General features: G+C 43.1%; 1 protein-coding gene across 1 annotated transcript in view; it reads left to right on the forward strand.

The window, feature by feature from the left end:
* The window catches only part of SLC41A2 (solute carrier family 41 member 2), a 96,816-nt gene that overhangs the window by 5,472 nt on the left and 77,982 nt on the right, over positions 1-13,362 (forward strand). The window contains exon 2 of the mRNA XM_026657467.2: positions 10,873-11,628. Within this exon, the coding sequence (XP_026513252.1) occupies positions 11,068-11,628 (561 nt within the window). The 5' untranslated portion in view covers positions 10,873-11,067. The remainder of the gene's footprint in view (positions 1-10,872; positions 11,629-13,362) is intronic.

The raw sequence follows: 13,362 nt of genomic DNA on the forward strand, positions 1-13,362 counted from the left end.
TCTGTTAGTCTTAAAGGTGCCACAGGACCCTCTGTTGTGTTTATCCTGTTGTATGTTAGTTATGGTTGTGTTACAAAGCACATTCAAAGGATATATACTGTAAGAGCAATGCAGACATGTAGTACATAAGTACTTACTTTGTGATCTTACCATTATTTTTAAATTACCTGTAAACTTTTTAAAAAAAAATTGGGCCTGTATCCATCTTCGATTTTTTTTTTAATCCATTGGCTCAAGAGACCGATTCTAGATTTAAAATGTTAAAAAAAATGTAATTTAGGCCCTGATTCAGCAAAGCCCTTTCAGAACGAGCTTAAATACTTTGAGGAATAGGGGTCTTATGCCTTATGTATTACCTGTAATACAGATAAAAGTTTAATATTCCTATTTTACCAATGGGAAACTGAGGCATGTAGAAGTTAAAGGCTGGATCTACCGTTGGTGGTCATACACTGGTAAAATGCCTTCCAGAGGCATGCTAAGTGTGAACTCCTTGAAAGACAGTGCAGTCAGAAAGGATTGTGGAGAACATTGTATGCTATTTACAAAGCTATATTATTAGATTTGCTCCTTTGCATTTATTTGCTCAAAACTACCCTCCTGAATATTGGAAGGCTTGCTTCTAAGTGCCGGAGTCAACACAAATCTCATAGTTACATTAAATCTCCACTTTTATTTTGTGTCAGAGAAATATTTTAAAAGCAGCAGGTTAGTATATGGCAATATGATGCATTCTTATGAACTGGTTTGTAAAGTGGCTCTGCAAGTTTCCCTCCTTTCCAATATGAAGTAGTCTGGGCACTTTCTGATAGATGAAAATGTATCAGGTTCTGGCATAAGTGAGTTTGTCTGTGCTGAGAAGAGGTGGTGACTGCTGCAAAAGTCCACAAGATCATTAAATATGTGGTCTTTTAATTTTTATTAGCCAGACACTGAAAAGGGCTGGTATTTTAATTTATCATAGTCTTTGAGTTTGAAAAAAAAATTGTGTTAATGTGTTATATACCGTGGGAGCTACAATTGTTTCTGATATTGTGAGCCCCCATTTGGTGGACCCTCATTTAAAAAAAGATAAACATTTAATTAAAATTACATGGCAATTTGATTTCCAAATGTCTTCTGTATTTCTTCAAGGCTTTAATTTTTTATACAGACCTCTATAGCTAAGAAGTTTGTCCCTCTGTCTAGTAGGTGTGATCTGGTGATTTTTTTAATTTGGGAGGCTCTCTGGCAAGGTGCAGGTGCAGCACTGGCTTTCAGTTAGCTTCTGGGTATATTTTAAGGTGTTGATAATGACCTACAATTACTTTATTGCTTTGAACCTGGTAGTCTGAGAAATCACCTACAATAAAGGTGTGACTTACAGGAGTGCTTGTAAAAGTCTGATCTTTGTTCTTTGCCCCTGGGCACATGACATTTACAAAAGTTAATATCCCTGCCGTATGGGAGGGATCAGTCTATCCACTAATTCTTATAGCTCTTGTTATAACTCTTCTTCTTCCTTTTTTAATGATATGCAAATAAAATGTTAACAAAAACAACTGCTAAATAATACCATAAATTAATAAAAGACACAAATAGAGACTTGAGGTAAGGATAGCTTGAACCCCCCCTTGACAGATAAGAGGATTCTTCTTCTCTCTGGACATCTGTCAGTAACTCTCTCTGAACCTCAGTGGCTTTCTGATCACATTGCTACTTCAAAACAGTACCTTTTTTAGTGGTCTGTTGGAGGAGAATTATCAAAATGAGCCATTTGTATTGTGGTCTATTATTTGTTAGCCCATCTGGAATCTCATGGTGAGTAAACTGACTTACAGTCTGTTGCTACTCAATGTGCTGTGCATAAGTTTAGGTTAAAAATGTTTAGTAGCCCACTTATAAGAGATATTTTGTCTCATTTAGTTCAAATAGGTCTGCACCAATTGGGGTCTGTTACTCTACCTTTTACCACCCACCTAGCCTTTCTTCTCCTTTTTTAGTTTCCAGTTAATGTTTCTAAACAACACCTACATAGTGGTAGAGTTTGTCTAAAAGTTTGAGATGTGCTGGTTTAGTATTCTGTACTTCATCATTAGTGCAGCCTTCATGACAAAAGGCCAAGTATTTTGTTAGGAAAAAGGTATGTGAATATTATCCAAACTATTTCACAAAAGTTATTTAAGCTCTTAGCCATCCTGGCCAGACTCTTGTCCTCACTGTCTGTTTCCCATTGGTTGTCTGGATTCATATTTCTGGTACTCTTCCATACCATTTTAGTTGCATTAACACTTTACTATATGAAATAAAACAACTCTCTCCCCCCATATAATAGTCTCTTACATAACAAAACAAAAATATACACAATTAAAAGGAAAAATTATGTGGTTTGAAAAAAAAATTAACCAAAGTTCTAGAGTAGTGAATCATTTTCATGAGCCATCATCATAGTTTCTTCACATTTGTACTTGTGGTAATATTTTTGAAACATATAATTAAAATACATGCCGGAGAAACCACAACCTTATTCTGTCCCACTGTAGCAGCTGGGAAGTTTCATTATTAATTTCATTGGGAGCCTGATAAAACCTTTTATTTTTCAGACCCTTGTAACTTGGTGGTAGTGCTTGTGGCCTTTTCCAATGTTCACTTTCCATCATGATTATTTTGTTCATCTCAATAATTAATTTAGTATAAAATGTGTATGTAAGTAGTTTCCTGGGTTTTCTAATTATATTAAAATTGGATGGAGAGATCAGTTACACAGCTGAGCCTGAAAACATGTATTTTATAAAAATAAACTACAGATGTTCTGGTCTGAATTGACTTGTACCTCTAGAGATAATGGCTACAGTGAAAGTGAATCCAAAACTCAATGTGGGTAGAATTCTGCAAGTGTGTGTGCTCATGAGGCTGTAGATATTAATATTTGATTTAGTGGCAGAATGTTGATCATGAGCTATGGTCATCTTTAGACATGAGATGCATTCCACTATACAACAAATAACAGTACTTTGCTTTTGGATCAGCCAGGAGCTCTGTGACTAGCATGTGGTATGCTTTGTTTGTTTTGTGATCTTGTCCATCTGCCACTCATCTGTGTCTCTCACCACATTCCTCTTCTATATCATAGCATAGGGTTACCATATTCAAACATTTAAAAAAGAGGACACTCCAGGGGGCCCCGGTCCTGCTCCCAGCCCCGCCCCAACTCTGCCCCTTCCCCGCCCCCGCCCCCACCCCCGGCCCCGCTCAACTCCACCCCTTCCCCACCCTCATTCCAACCCTTTCCCCAAAGTCCCTGCCCCAACTCTGCCCCCTCCTCTGAGCACCCCACATTCCCCCTCCTCCCTCCCGCTCTGATCTTGGTTGGAGGTTGCTAAGTGCTTCCCTGCTCCCCACTCGCCCTGCAGCCCCTGCACCCTCCCCCCTCCTGCAGCCTCTGTGCCCCCTGCTCCCCACTGGCCCTGCATCCCCTGCATCCCCCCCCGCCCCTGCAGCCTCTGCGCCCCCCACCTGCCCTTCCCCTGCGCCCCCCTGCCCCTGCAGCTTCTATGCCCCTGCCTGCCCTGCTCCTCCTCGCCCTGCAGCCTCTGCACCCCCCCCGCCTGCCCAGCTCCCCCGGCAGCCTCTGCCTGGCGGGGGCTTCGGATGCTCAGCGGCGACCGGGGCAGCGTGGGTCCCTGCAGCCCCGGCACACGCCGCACTCCCTGCCCCGCGCCGCAGCCTCCTTCCTGCCGCGCGGGGTGATGGGGCCGCAGAAAGGGTCCCCCAGTTACCGGGGAGTCCCCGCCCGTGAGGGAAGCCCGAGCCGTTGGCTGGGCCCAGCCTCCCCGTGGTCCTGCGGGCTCGGCTGGGGCGCGCGGTCCGCCCGGCCTCCGGGGGCAGCAGCGGCCCCTTCGCCGCCTTCTGCGGCTGCGCCCCCTCTTCCCCCGCCCGAGCTCGCTACAATGTAGCTGGGGGGCTGGGCTGGGCTGCGGACCCGGCGGGTCGTGCTGGGGCCAGGCGGACCCTGGCTTATGCTGCCTCCCTATTTCCCCAGACATGTCCAGCTTTTTGGCAATTCCCCCCGGATGGGGATTTGAGTACCAAAAAGCCGGACATGTCCGGGGAAATCCGGACGTATGGTAACCCTATCATAGCATCTGTCTTCCTCCTTTCCCTTCACCCCCACCAGCTCCATTTGCCCATGTCTGTGCTCTCACCCTGTACAGTAAAAGTTCCCACCAGCTTTACTTACTCCTTTTCCCCTTTCCACCCTGATCATCTCCCCCTTCCTCCCACTCGCACAAACTTATGTTCCACATCTGCAGCATTCTCCTCACCTCTGACATTGGACCCCATCCCTCTCTCTCTCTCCCCAAGTTATTACATGGGGAGTTGTGAGCTGTCAGCCTCCACCCCAAACCTCGCTTTGCATCCAGCATTTATAATGGTGTTAAATATATTAAAAAGTGTTTTTAATTTATAAGGGTGGGGGGTCACACTCAGAGGCTTGCTATGTGAAAGGAGTCACCAGTACAAAAGTTTGAGAACCACTGCTCTACTACACACTCATTCTCCTTCAGTTCCAACATCTTTCTTGCTAAACAACTTTACTTCTCCAACTGAATTGAATCCCACACTTGCAATCCCCGCTGCGTTCTCACCACCTTTCACTCACTCCTCAAACCCTCCTCTCATTCTGCCTTCACTCTTTCTCTGTACAGAATCTCACCAATTTCTTCTAACAGAAAATGGATAGAATACATGTCTTTCCTCCTCCCCTTGTCTTGCCTTCTTTTCCTACAACTCTATCTCCTCCTCTTCCCCTGTCACATTCTCCTCTAACCCTTCCACTTACCCCAGTGACCCTCTCCCATCCCATCTCCTGATCTCCCTTGTTCCCACTCTTATCTCTTGCCTTACTCTTCTACTCAGCCACTCACTCTCTTCTGACTCTCCATACAATATAAGGATGCTTTAGTCTCTCTCATTTAAAAAAACCCAGAAAACTCCCAAAACCTAGCCTTGACCCCACTTGCCTCTCTAATTACTGGCCCATCTCCCTTCTCCCTTTCATCTCCAAGCTCATTAAACACACTGTTTACAATCACTGGCTGGAGTTATTCTTCTAAATCTGTCCTAGACCCTTTCTAATCTGAATTCTGACCCTTGATCTCCACTGAAACTGCTCTCATTAAGGTCTCTAATGAACACTTCCTAGCAATATCTCAGAACCAGTATTCCATGCTCCTCCTATACCTCTCAGCCACCTTCAGTGCAGTGCACCATGATCATCATTTTCTTGATATCTTTCCTCCCCTGGCTTCCCTGACTCTGTAGTTTCCTGGTTCTCCTCCTACCTCTCTAATCACTCTTTCAGTGTGTCCTTGGGAGGATCTTCCCACTCCCCGCCCACCTCCAGCTTTCTGTGGGGGGTTCCTCAAGGCCTCCTTCTCTTCTCCCTCTGCATCTTATCTATGGGTAATCTCATCTGCAAACACAAATTCAACTACCATCATTATACTGAAGTCTCTCAGATCTCTCTCTATTCCAGACCTGTCTCCTCCTATCCAAACTAAAATCTCATCCAGTCTCTCTGACATCTCCTTGTGGATGTCTAGCCACCAGCTCTCTCCCATGCTGCCCCTCACAGTTGAGAGCTGCTCCCCATAAAGCTCATTATCCTCCTTTAGATTCCTCCTTAAAACTCTCCTTTGTCGTCATGCCTACAGAAAATTTGACAATGGGTAGGCTGCTGGTGTGCTGAGACCATTGTTTCCTTGTAGTTCCTCATTTTTCTGTATTCATTGGTTCTCTTATCTTATATTTAGATCGTAAGCTCTTTGGAGCAGGGACTGTATTTTTGTTCTGTATTTGTACAGCACCTAGCACAATGGGGTCATGGTCCAGGATTACCTGGGTGCCACAGTAGTAATAATTATATAATTGCAAATATTACCACAGAAACCAGTTATAGTGCCTAGAAATTTTTACATATGTGGTGTGACGGGTACAGCTTAGTATGGATGACACGACAAAAACAGCAGAGTATATTAGCAAGTATATTATTGTTATTACTACCTTAGCACCTAGGTAATCATGGACCAAGACCCCACTGTGCTAGGTGCTGTACAAATACAGAACAAAAATACATTCCCTGCTCCCAGAGCTTATGGTCTAAGTATAAGATGAGAGAACGGATGGATACAGACAGACAAGGGAGTACAAAGAAACAGTGAGACAATATTGGTCATCATGATAGGCTGCAGTTTCAGCACACCATCAGTTGATAGGTGAAAATATTTCTTCTCACAGAACCTCAGCTCTTCTTCGGTACTGAAGTGTCTGATTCAACTGTTGTTGTCTTGTCTAACCCTCTGCCAAGATGCAGGATTTGAATCTGTTAGAGAGAGAGTTCTAAATTTGAGTCTGACCTGCCCTCTCACCCCTGATAAAACACCCCAACAAATCCAATCTGCTCCCACCTCCCTGTACTCTGTAAAAACATCGTTTTTGTCCCCCTGTTATTGACATAATGTCTTGATGCTGTAGAACTGCATATATAGAACTCAATAGCTCTTGGGGAGAAAGGGCTGTTTTCTAACAGTCAGGATATGTAGGAGAAAGACTCTGGAAACATCTGGTCTCTGATGTTTCTGTGATCAGGAAACCTGATTCCTTATTCCAGGTTCCTATGGAGGAATTGAAATTATTTCTCTACCTCAGGGTCATTCAAAGTTTCTGTTGCAAGTGAGAAATCTACAGCTAAGAAGGTGACTTTGGCCCTTGGGGATATAGAGTTCCAGTAATTGAATTTGTTTGGATCCAAGGATCCATAGGAACATATCTGGCTTTGAGAGGCAGTTATGTCCAGGTATAACTTCAATCTGGTTATAAAATGGGGGAGTGGGGGCAGAGAGAGGGGAGTGCACCTCTGGTTAATTTTTTTTTTTTTTAAGTTTACAAGCTCATATCCTCTCATCTGGGAGACAGTCTAGTGAGCCTTGAGACTTGCATTTGGTATGAACAAAACTCATGGAATATCCCTTGAGAGTTTGCACTTCTCACTGAAGGCCTCATTTCTGGTGACCATTATTTCAGCCAGGTGGGTTTTAGAGCTTCAGACCCTGCTGGCCTTTCCAATTTATATTATACTCCACAAAGACAAGGTGGCACTTAGGCCCGTCTTGCCCCCCACCATCCCAAATTTCTGACAAAAGTAGTATCAGATTTTCATTTTGATTAGCCAGTACAACTGCCTGTCTTTTAGACAAATCCCCATAATCATCCTGAAAAGATCAGTTTACATACCTTTGATGTTAAGAGCTGTTTAGAAAGTTAGTATTTGTGGGCTCTGGAGAAACATTTAAGGGTGAAGTAATCTTGGCTCAAAGGATGTCTAAGTGTCATGTCATAATATGACTGCCGATGACCTTGTGTTTGAGTGCTCACTCTACTAATGGTGTGCTGGCCTCAATAGCATCTATTTGCACTGTGACCTTATTTTAACCTGTAGGGCTATAACATGGAGTTTGGTTCTTACTTTTATGAACTACAATTTTCTCAACTTCATCAGGAGCAGATGCTGGGTTTTGGAAGTAAATGTTTCAAATACTGTTGAACTAGCTGAGCTCATTGGCATTCCTCATTGGGGGATGTCATGCGTGTTAGTGTCTAAAGGAATTCAGTGTAGCCAGGTTTATGGCTTATATATTAAATGTGTAACTGATCCCTTTGTGTTGTCAACAATGTCAGAAAAGTTACAATGTAAAAATCACATCCCTGTAATTACTCTGCTTCCTTTTGTATTCTGAACCATATTTTCTTACTCCTTTTAACACTACATAGTCATTACAACTACAATATTGGAGAGTTAGTTGAATTTTTTGTTTTTTTATGTCTTGTACATAATCAACAGAATTGTTAACGAAATTCTAACAGCAGAATCTGTTTATTGGTGAGGCTAGAACTAGAAGTTAGAAGAAAAAATTAAGTTGTGTTCTAACCTGAAGTAAAGTTTACAGTTGTCATTTAGAAAATCATCTGGTAATTTGAGAGAATTTCCACTATCCTCAAATTATACAATGATTATTTGCCACTCATTTACAGTGAATAAAATAACAAGATTCAAAATGCCAGGATTGTCTCAGTATCTGCTGGAGATTCTTTCTGGGTTTCACTGTTACTTGTTATTGCACTAATCTTTTTTTAACTATATAATTATAGGTATGGATGATTAAACAAATCTTAAAAAGTGCAAATATAGAAATGCTGGTATGAATATTGTATGAGTGCTTTTTGAGTAGAAAGAAATATGAGTCCCCAAAGCTATGGGAGACACAGCACTCAGGTCCCCAGAGGGTACTGGCTGCTCTGGCTACAGCTGGAGGTTATGATTGTATTTTGCACTTCTGCAGTAGCTTTCATGAGAGCATCTCTAAGTGATTTACAAAGGTAAGTATTCTTTCAATTTGAGAGATTGGGTAACTGAGGTACATAGATGTTAAGGCCCAAACTTTCAAAAGAGTCTGACTCCAGTTGTAGCTAGTGAGAGGTGCAGGTGCTCAGTAGCTCTGAGACTAAGGCTCTAAGTGTTTCAAGTTAGGCAAAACTTTGGCCTTAGTGATGTGTCAAGATTAGACAAGAAGTCAGTAGCTGAGCTGGTAATAGAACTTGTAAGGGGAAAGGAGATATAACTGTAAAATGTGCTGCCTCCTTTGTAAATATCTTACAGTTGAAGAGAAATAATATGGAGAAAAAGAGGCATGAGATGTCAGTTTCTTCTCTCTTTTTTCCCTGTTCCTCACCCCCTCAAAAAAGAGAGCTGGGAGGTAGAATAGGATTGTTAACATTTCTCTTAATTTTTTATTAACTGCATGGTGAAGTACACTTACTGGAGGTTTTTTTTTAATCAGAAAACTAGATTGCCTCTTTGATTGCAGAAGTGACTTTCCATTGTAATAGTACCCAAAGCCATTAATCATCAACAATACATATTCTAAAATCAAGCTGTAGCTGCAGTTTGGTTGATGCATAACACTGGTAACATTTGTAGTTATTTTTCTGACCATGACTACACTCTAAAGAATGGTTTATGTTGCTTCTGAACATAACAACATTTGTTTGCATATCTGTTTGTTCAGCTGCAAACCAGAACTAAAATTGTTGCTCTGTTTTAGATCCAGTTGTTGTTACTGGCATATATGTTCAGTTAAACTGTAACAAAGCAGTCTGCAACTTGTTTTAAAAAGATCTTCTCTTATAATACGTATACTGTACATCTAACGTTATGAAAATATGTAGCATACACTTAATTGAGCATACAAACATTGAATTATACCTATCTTAATCTGTGTGTTTGGCTAATAGTAACTTCAGTAAGTCAGATTTTAAATGAGCATTTAAAGCCTCCCCAAATCAAAATGTTGTCTTGAGGCTTACCACCTGAAAGTAAGGATCCTTATGGGCTGAACAGCTAGGTCAGGAACTTGGGTTTATCCTCGTGGCTTTATAAAAATCCATACTTTCCCCAGCATCATTTCCCTCCCGAGAGACCTGCAAACACTGATGATCCCTGCTATTTCTCTCTGATCTTCCTCAATCCCATGTTTGGCCAGGTGAGGCAAACTATCCTGTATGATAGTTCCTTGACCCACTACTAAATCACTGGGCTGGCCATTTTCCCTCTTCTCCAACTCCTCTCCTACTCTTGTTACCCCACTTCTTCCAAAGATTCATTCTTGTACAAGGTGCAGCACAAGCCATCTACCAGGTATATCCCTGCTCATCTTTCCACCAGGATGTTGACATAGCTTCTTCTGATGACACAAACCTTCAGCAGGACTGCTTCCCACCCAACTCAGCCAGGCACCATTATAGTAACAGTTCAATGCAATCCAAGAATTTAGAGCAAGAGTCGGCAACCTTTCAGAAGTGGCGTGCCTTCATTTGTTCACTCTGATTTAAGGTTTTGCTTGCCAGTAATACATTTTAACGTTTTTAGAAGATTTCTTTCTATAAGTCTATAATATATAACTAAACTATTGTTGTATGTAAAGTAAATAAGGTTTTTAAAATGTTTAAGAAGCTTCATTTAAAATTAAATTAAAATGCAGAGCCCCCCGGACCGGTGGCCAGGACCAGGGCAGTGTGAGTGCCACTGAAAATCACTTTGCGTGCTGCCTTTGGCATGCATGCCATAGGTTGCCTACCCCTGATTTAGAGGTTTATCCTTATAGTGCTCCTAACCTATTCTTTCTCGTCAGAGGCCACATGTGAGAGGGAGGCACGTGGAGTCACATGTCCCACCAGATTTCTGCTAGGGTGAGAGTTGGGCTGAGTGCAGCTGAGGGGGACATGCTTGGGAAAGGCACCTGCACCTAGTGCTCCCACTGAGCCCCTCTGTGAGGCACCCAGAGCAGGGAAGTGAGATGGGGCTGGCAGCACAGCTCTGCCAGAGGGAGTGTGGGGAAGCCCTTGAGTCCTGTCCCTTCCTCGCCTGCAGCCACAGTTACCTGCTTGGTAGTAGGTGTCCAGAGCCCACTCTGGCCCATGCCTTCAGTGGAGAGGCGATGGGAGAAGTGGGGAAGGAGCTGTGAGGGAGTAGGGGCGAGGTGATGCTGGCTTGGACCAGGTGTGGGAGGTGCAGGGGGAGTGGGAAAGGGGCCAGAGGTGATGCATGGGGCAGGCACATGCCTCCCCCCCACCATCAAGAGTTATGAGTTGTCTCTGCTTCTCAGCCTATGAAGAACCAAGCTGGATTCAAATTCCTTCATGTCACAGCATACTGCCCTAGATGATACAGTAGTAACATGAGAATGTTGGTTATGATATTTCTTTTCTATTTGTTTTAATACTTATAATAGATACATACACACAATCAAACTACTGAAATATTTTTTTTTCCAGATCCAAACTCAGTTGTGGATTTGCTCAAGATCTAAGATCCATGAAAAGAACATTTTCTACATAACAGAGTGACCATTTTGATTTATTTGATTTTAAAATCAATGATTATGTGGCTGTTGTTGACTCATCTGCTGTGTTTCTTCACTGAAGTTTAAAGAACAGAGTGATCTTCCCCGTAATATTTTCGTAAACACTATGACTAACTGTAAAGGAAGATCTACCACTGCCAAAATAAATGGTAATGGTAAAGCTTATGATGGAGAAAGTTTTGTAAATTGGACTATAAATCTAAATACAATTCAGTCTGACAAGTTTCTCAACCTGCTGTTGAGTATGGTTCCAATTGTTTACCACAAAAAGCAGGAAGAACGACATAAAAAAGTGAATGGTGTGTGGCAAGATGGATTACAACACACAGGACACAATTTTAATGTTAGATCGGATCAACACACGGAGTACCATCACTTCTCAGAACCAGCTTTTCATGGTAGTAATGGACACAGTCCATCTAGCTGTAGTCCAAAGTATGATGACTTTGCCAGTTATAATTATTGTGATGGGATGGACACGTCAGAAACAGATGCCATATTGCAGGATGACAACTTGTCTAGTGATGGTGATGAAGATGCCATTGTGGAAAGGAGCAGAAAGCAGCCAAAGGAGTCCAGCAGTATTATGGCATTACAGATTCTTGTACCATTTTTGTTAGCAGGATTTGGAACTGTTTCTGCTGGTATGGTTTTGGATATTGTGCAGGTTGGTATTCACTTTACATATTTTTTGTTAGATAATCGAAGACATTTTCCTAATGCATTCTAGTGTGGCAGTACATACTGCTTTATTTTGTAGTCACTGACATTCAGCCAATTCTGAGTAGGAAGAAAGTAATACACTGTTACAAATGTTTAACAGCTCTTATGCTTTAATAGGAAGTGATAGAAACTTGAAATTTGCCAGGGGTATGCTCACTATGTCACAGCTGTCTGGTGACAACCTATTTTTTATTATTATTTTTATTTATTTGTATTGCAATAACGCCTATGAGTCCTAGTCGTGGGCCAGGATCTTATTATGCAAAGTGCTGTACAAATGCAGATATTGGTTGAATCATAAAGGTTTTAAAAATTACTTAATGCACTTGTGACAATCAGGGTCCAGACACCCCAAGGGAAGAACAGGAGGTCTGAACCCAAAATAAGCAACTGAATCAATTGGTTGCATACAATGTTGTGTGTACAAATATGTCAAGTCATGTCATAGTGTGTGGTGTTCTGAACTTGGTGGTCATTGTGAGATATGTATACACACTGTGCTTATTTATGTATATAGAAAATTGTGCTCATAATTTGCGCTGCAACATTCAACCGCACAACAAGGTGCTGGACAACTAGGCAGGGAGGGGTTGCCTCCCTAACCAGAGGAGTCTATCTCAAAGCACATAACATTTTAAAACCCAGGAAAAGACAAATGATGGTCCATAGAATTTCTCCACTTTAAATAACCATGAGTAGATTGACTACAGGTCCAGTTTTGGTCAGGACTGTCCCTTTTTTAAGCCCTGTCCCGGCCGTCCTGACTTTTTTGGTAAAAGTGTGCATTTGTCCCATTTGCTCTTGCCAAAAAAGTTTGTCCCATTTTTTTGCCAAAAAAGTGGGATGTGTACCCCAAGTGGGGCACAGAGGAATGTGCATGTGGCAATACCAGCCTCCTTAAGGATTGAACTCACAACCCTGGGTTTAGCAGGCCAATGCTCAAACCACTGAGCTATCCTTCCCCCCTGTGAGATCCTGTGCAAATTTATGTGGCATATGATCTGTGAGGATATATATGGTATGTAGAGGTGAGTATTAAAGCCCTGCTTCATTTCATACAATCTATAAAGGTACATATGGAATGATACAGGGCTCGTTCCAGGACTCTTTAGAGCAATGGTTCTCAACCACGGGTACACAGAGGTCTTCCAGGGGGTACATCAACTAGGGTTACCATATTTCAGCAAGCAAAAAAGAGGATGGGAGGAGCCCCACCCTAGCCCCGCCCCCGTCCTGCCCTAGCCCCGCCCCTGCCCCTTCCACTCCCTCCCACTTCCCGCCCCCCTCAGAACCCACATCCCTCCCCCTGCTCCTTGTCCCCTGACTGCCCCCTCCTGGGACCCCTGCCCCTAACTGCCCCCCAGGACTCCACCCCCTACCTAAGCCTCCCTGCCTCTTGTCCCCTGGCTGCCCCCTCCTGAGACCCTCCCCCCATCCTAACTGGCCCCCTAGGATCCTACCCCCTACGACCCTACCCCCTACCTGTACCCTGACTGCACCAACCCTTATCCACACCACCACCCCCAGACACACCCCGGGACTCCCACACCTCATCCAACCACTCCCCACCCCCTGACAGCCCCTCCAGAACTCCCAACGCATCTAAACCCCTCTGCTCCCTGTCCCCTGACTGCTCCAATCCCTCTCCCCACTCCTGCCCCCTGACAGCCCCGCCCCC

This window comes from Terrapene carolina, unplaced genomic scaffold (assembly GCF_002925995.2).
Source record: "Terrapene carolina triunguis isolate 2854851 unplaced genomic scaffold, T_m_triunguis-2.0 Scaffold247, whole genome shotgun sequence".
NCBI classification, from domain to species: Eukaryota; Metazoa; Chordata; order Testudines; family Emydidae; genus Terrapene; species Terrapene triunguis.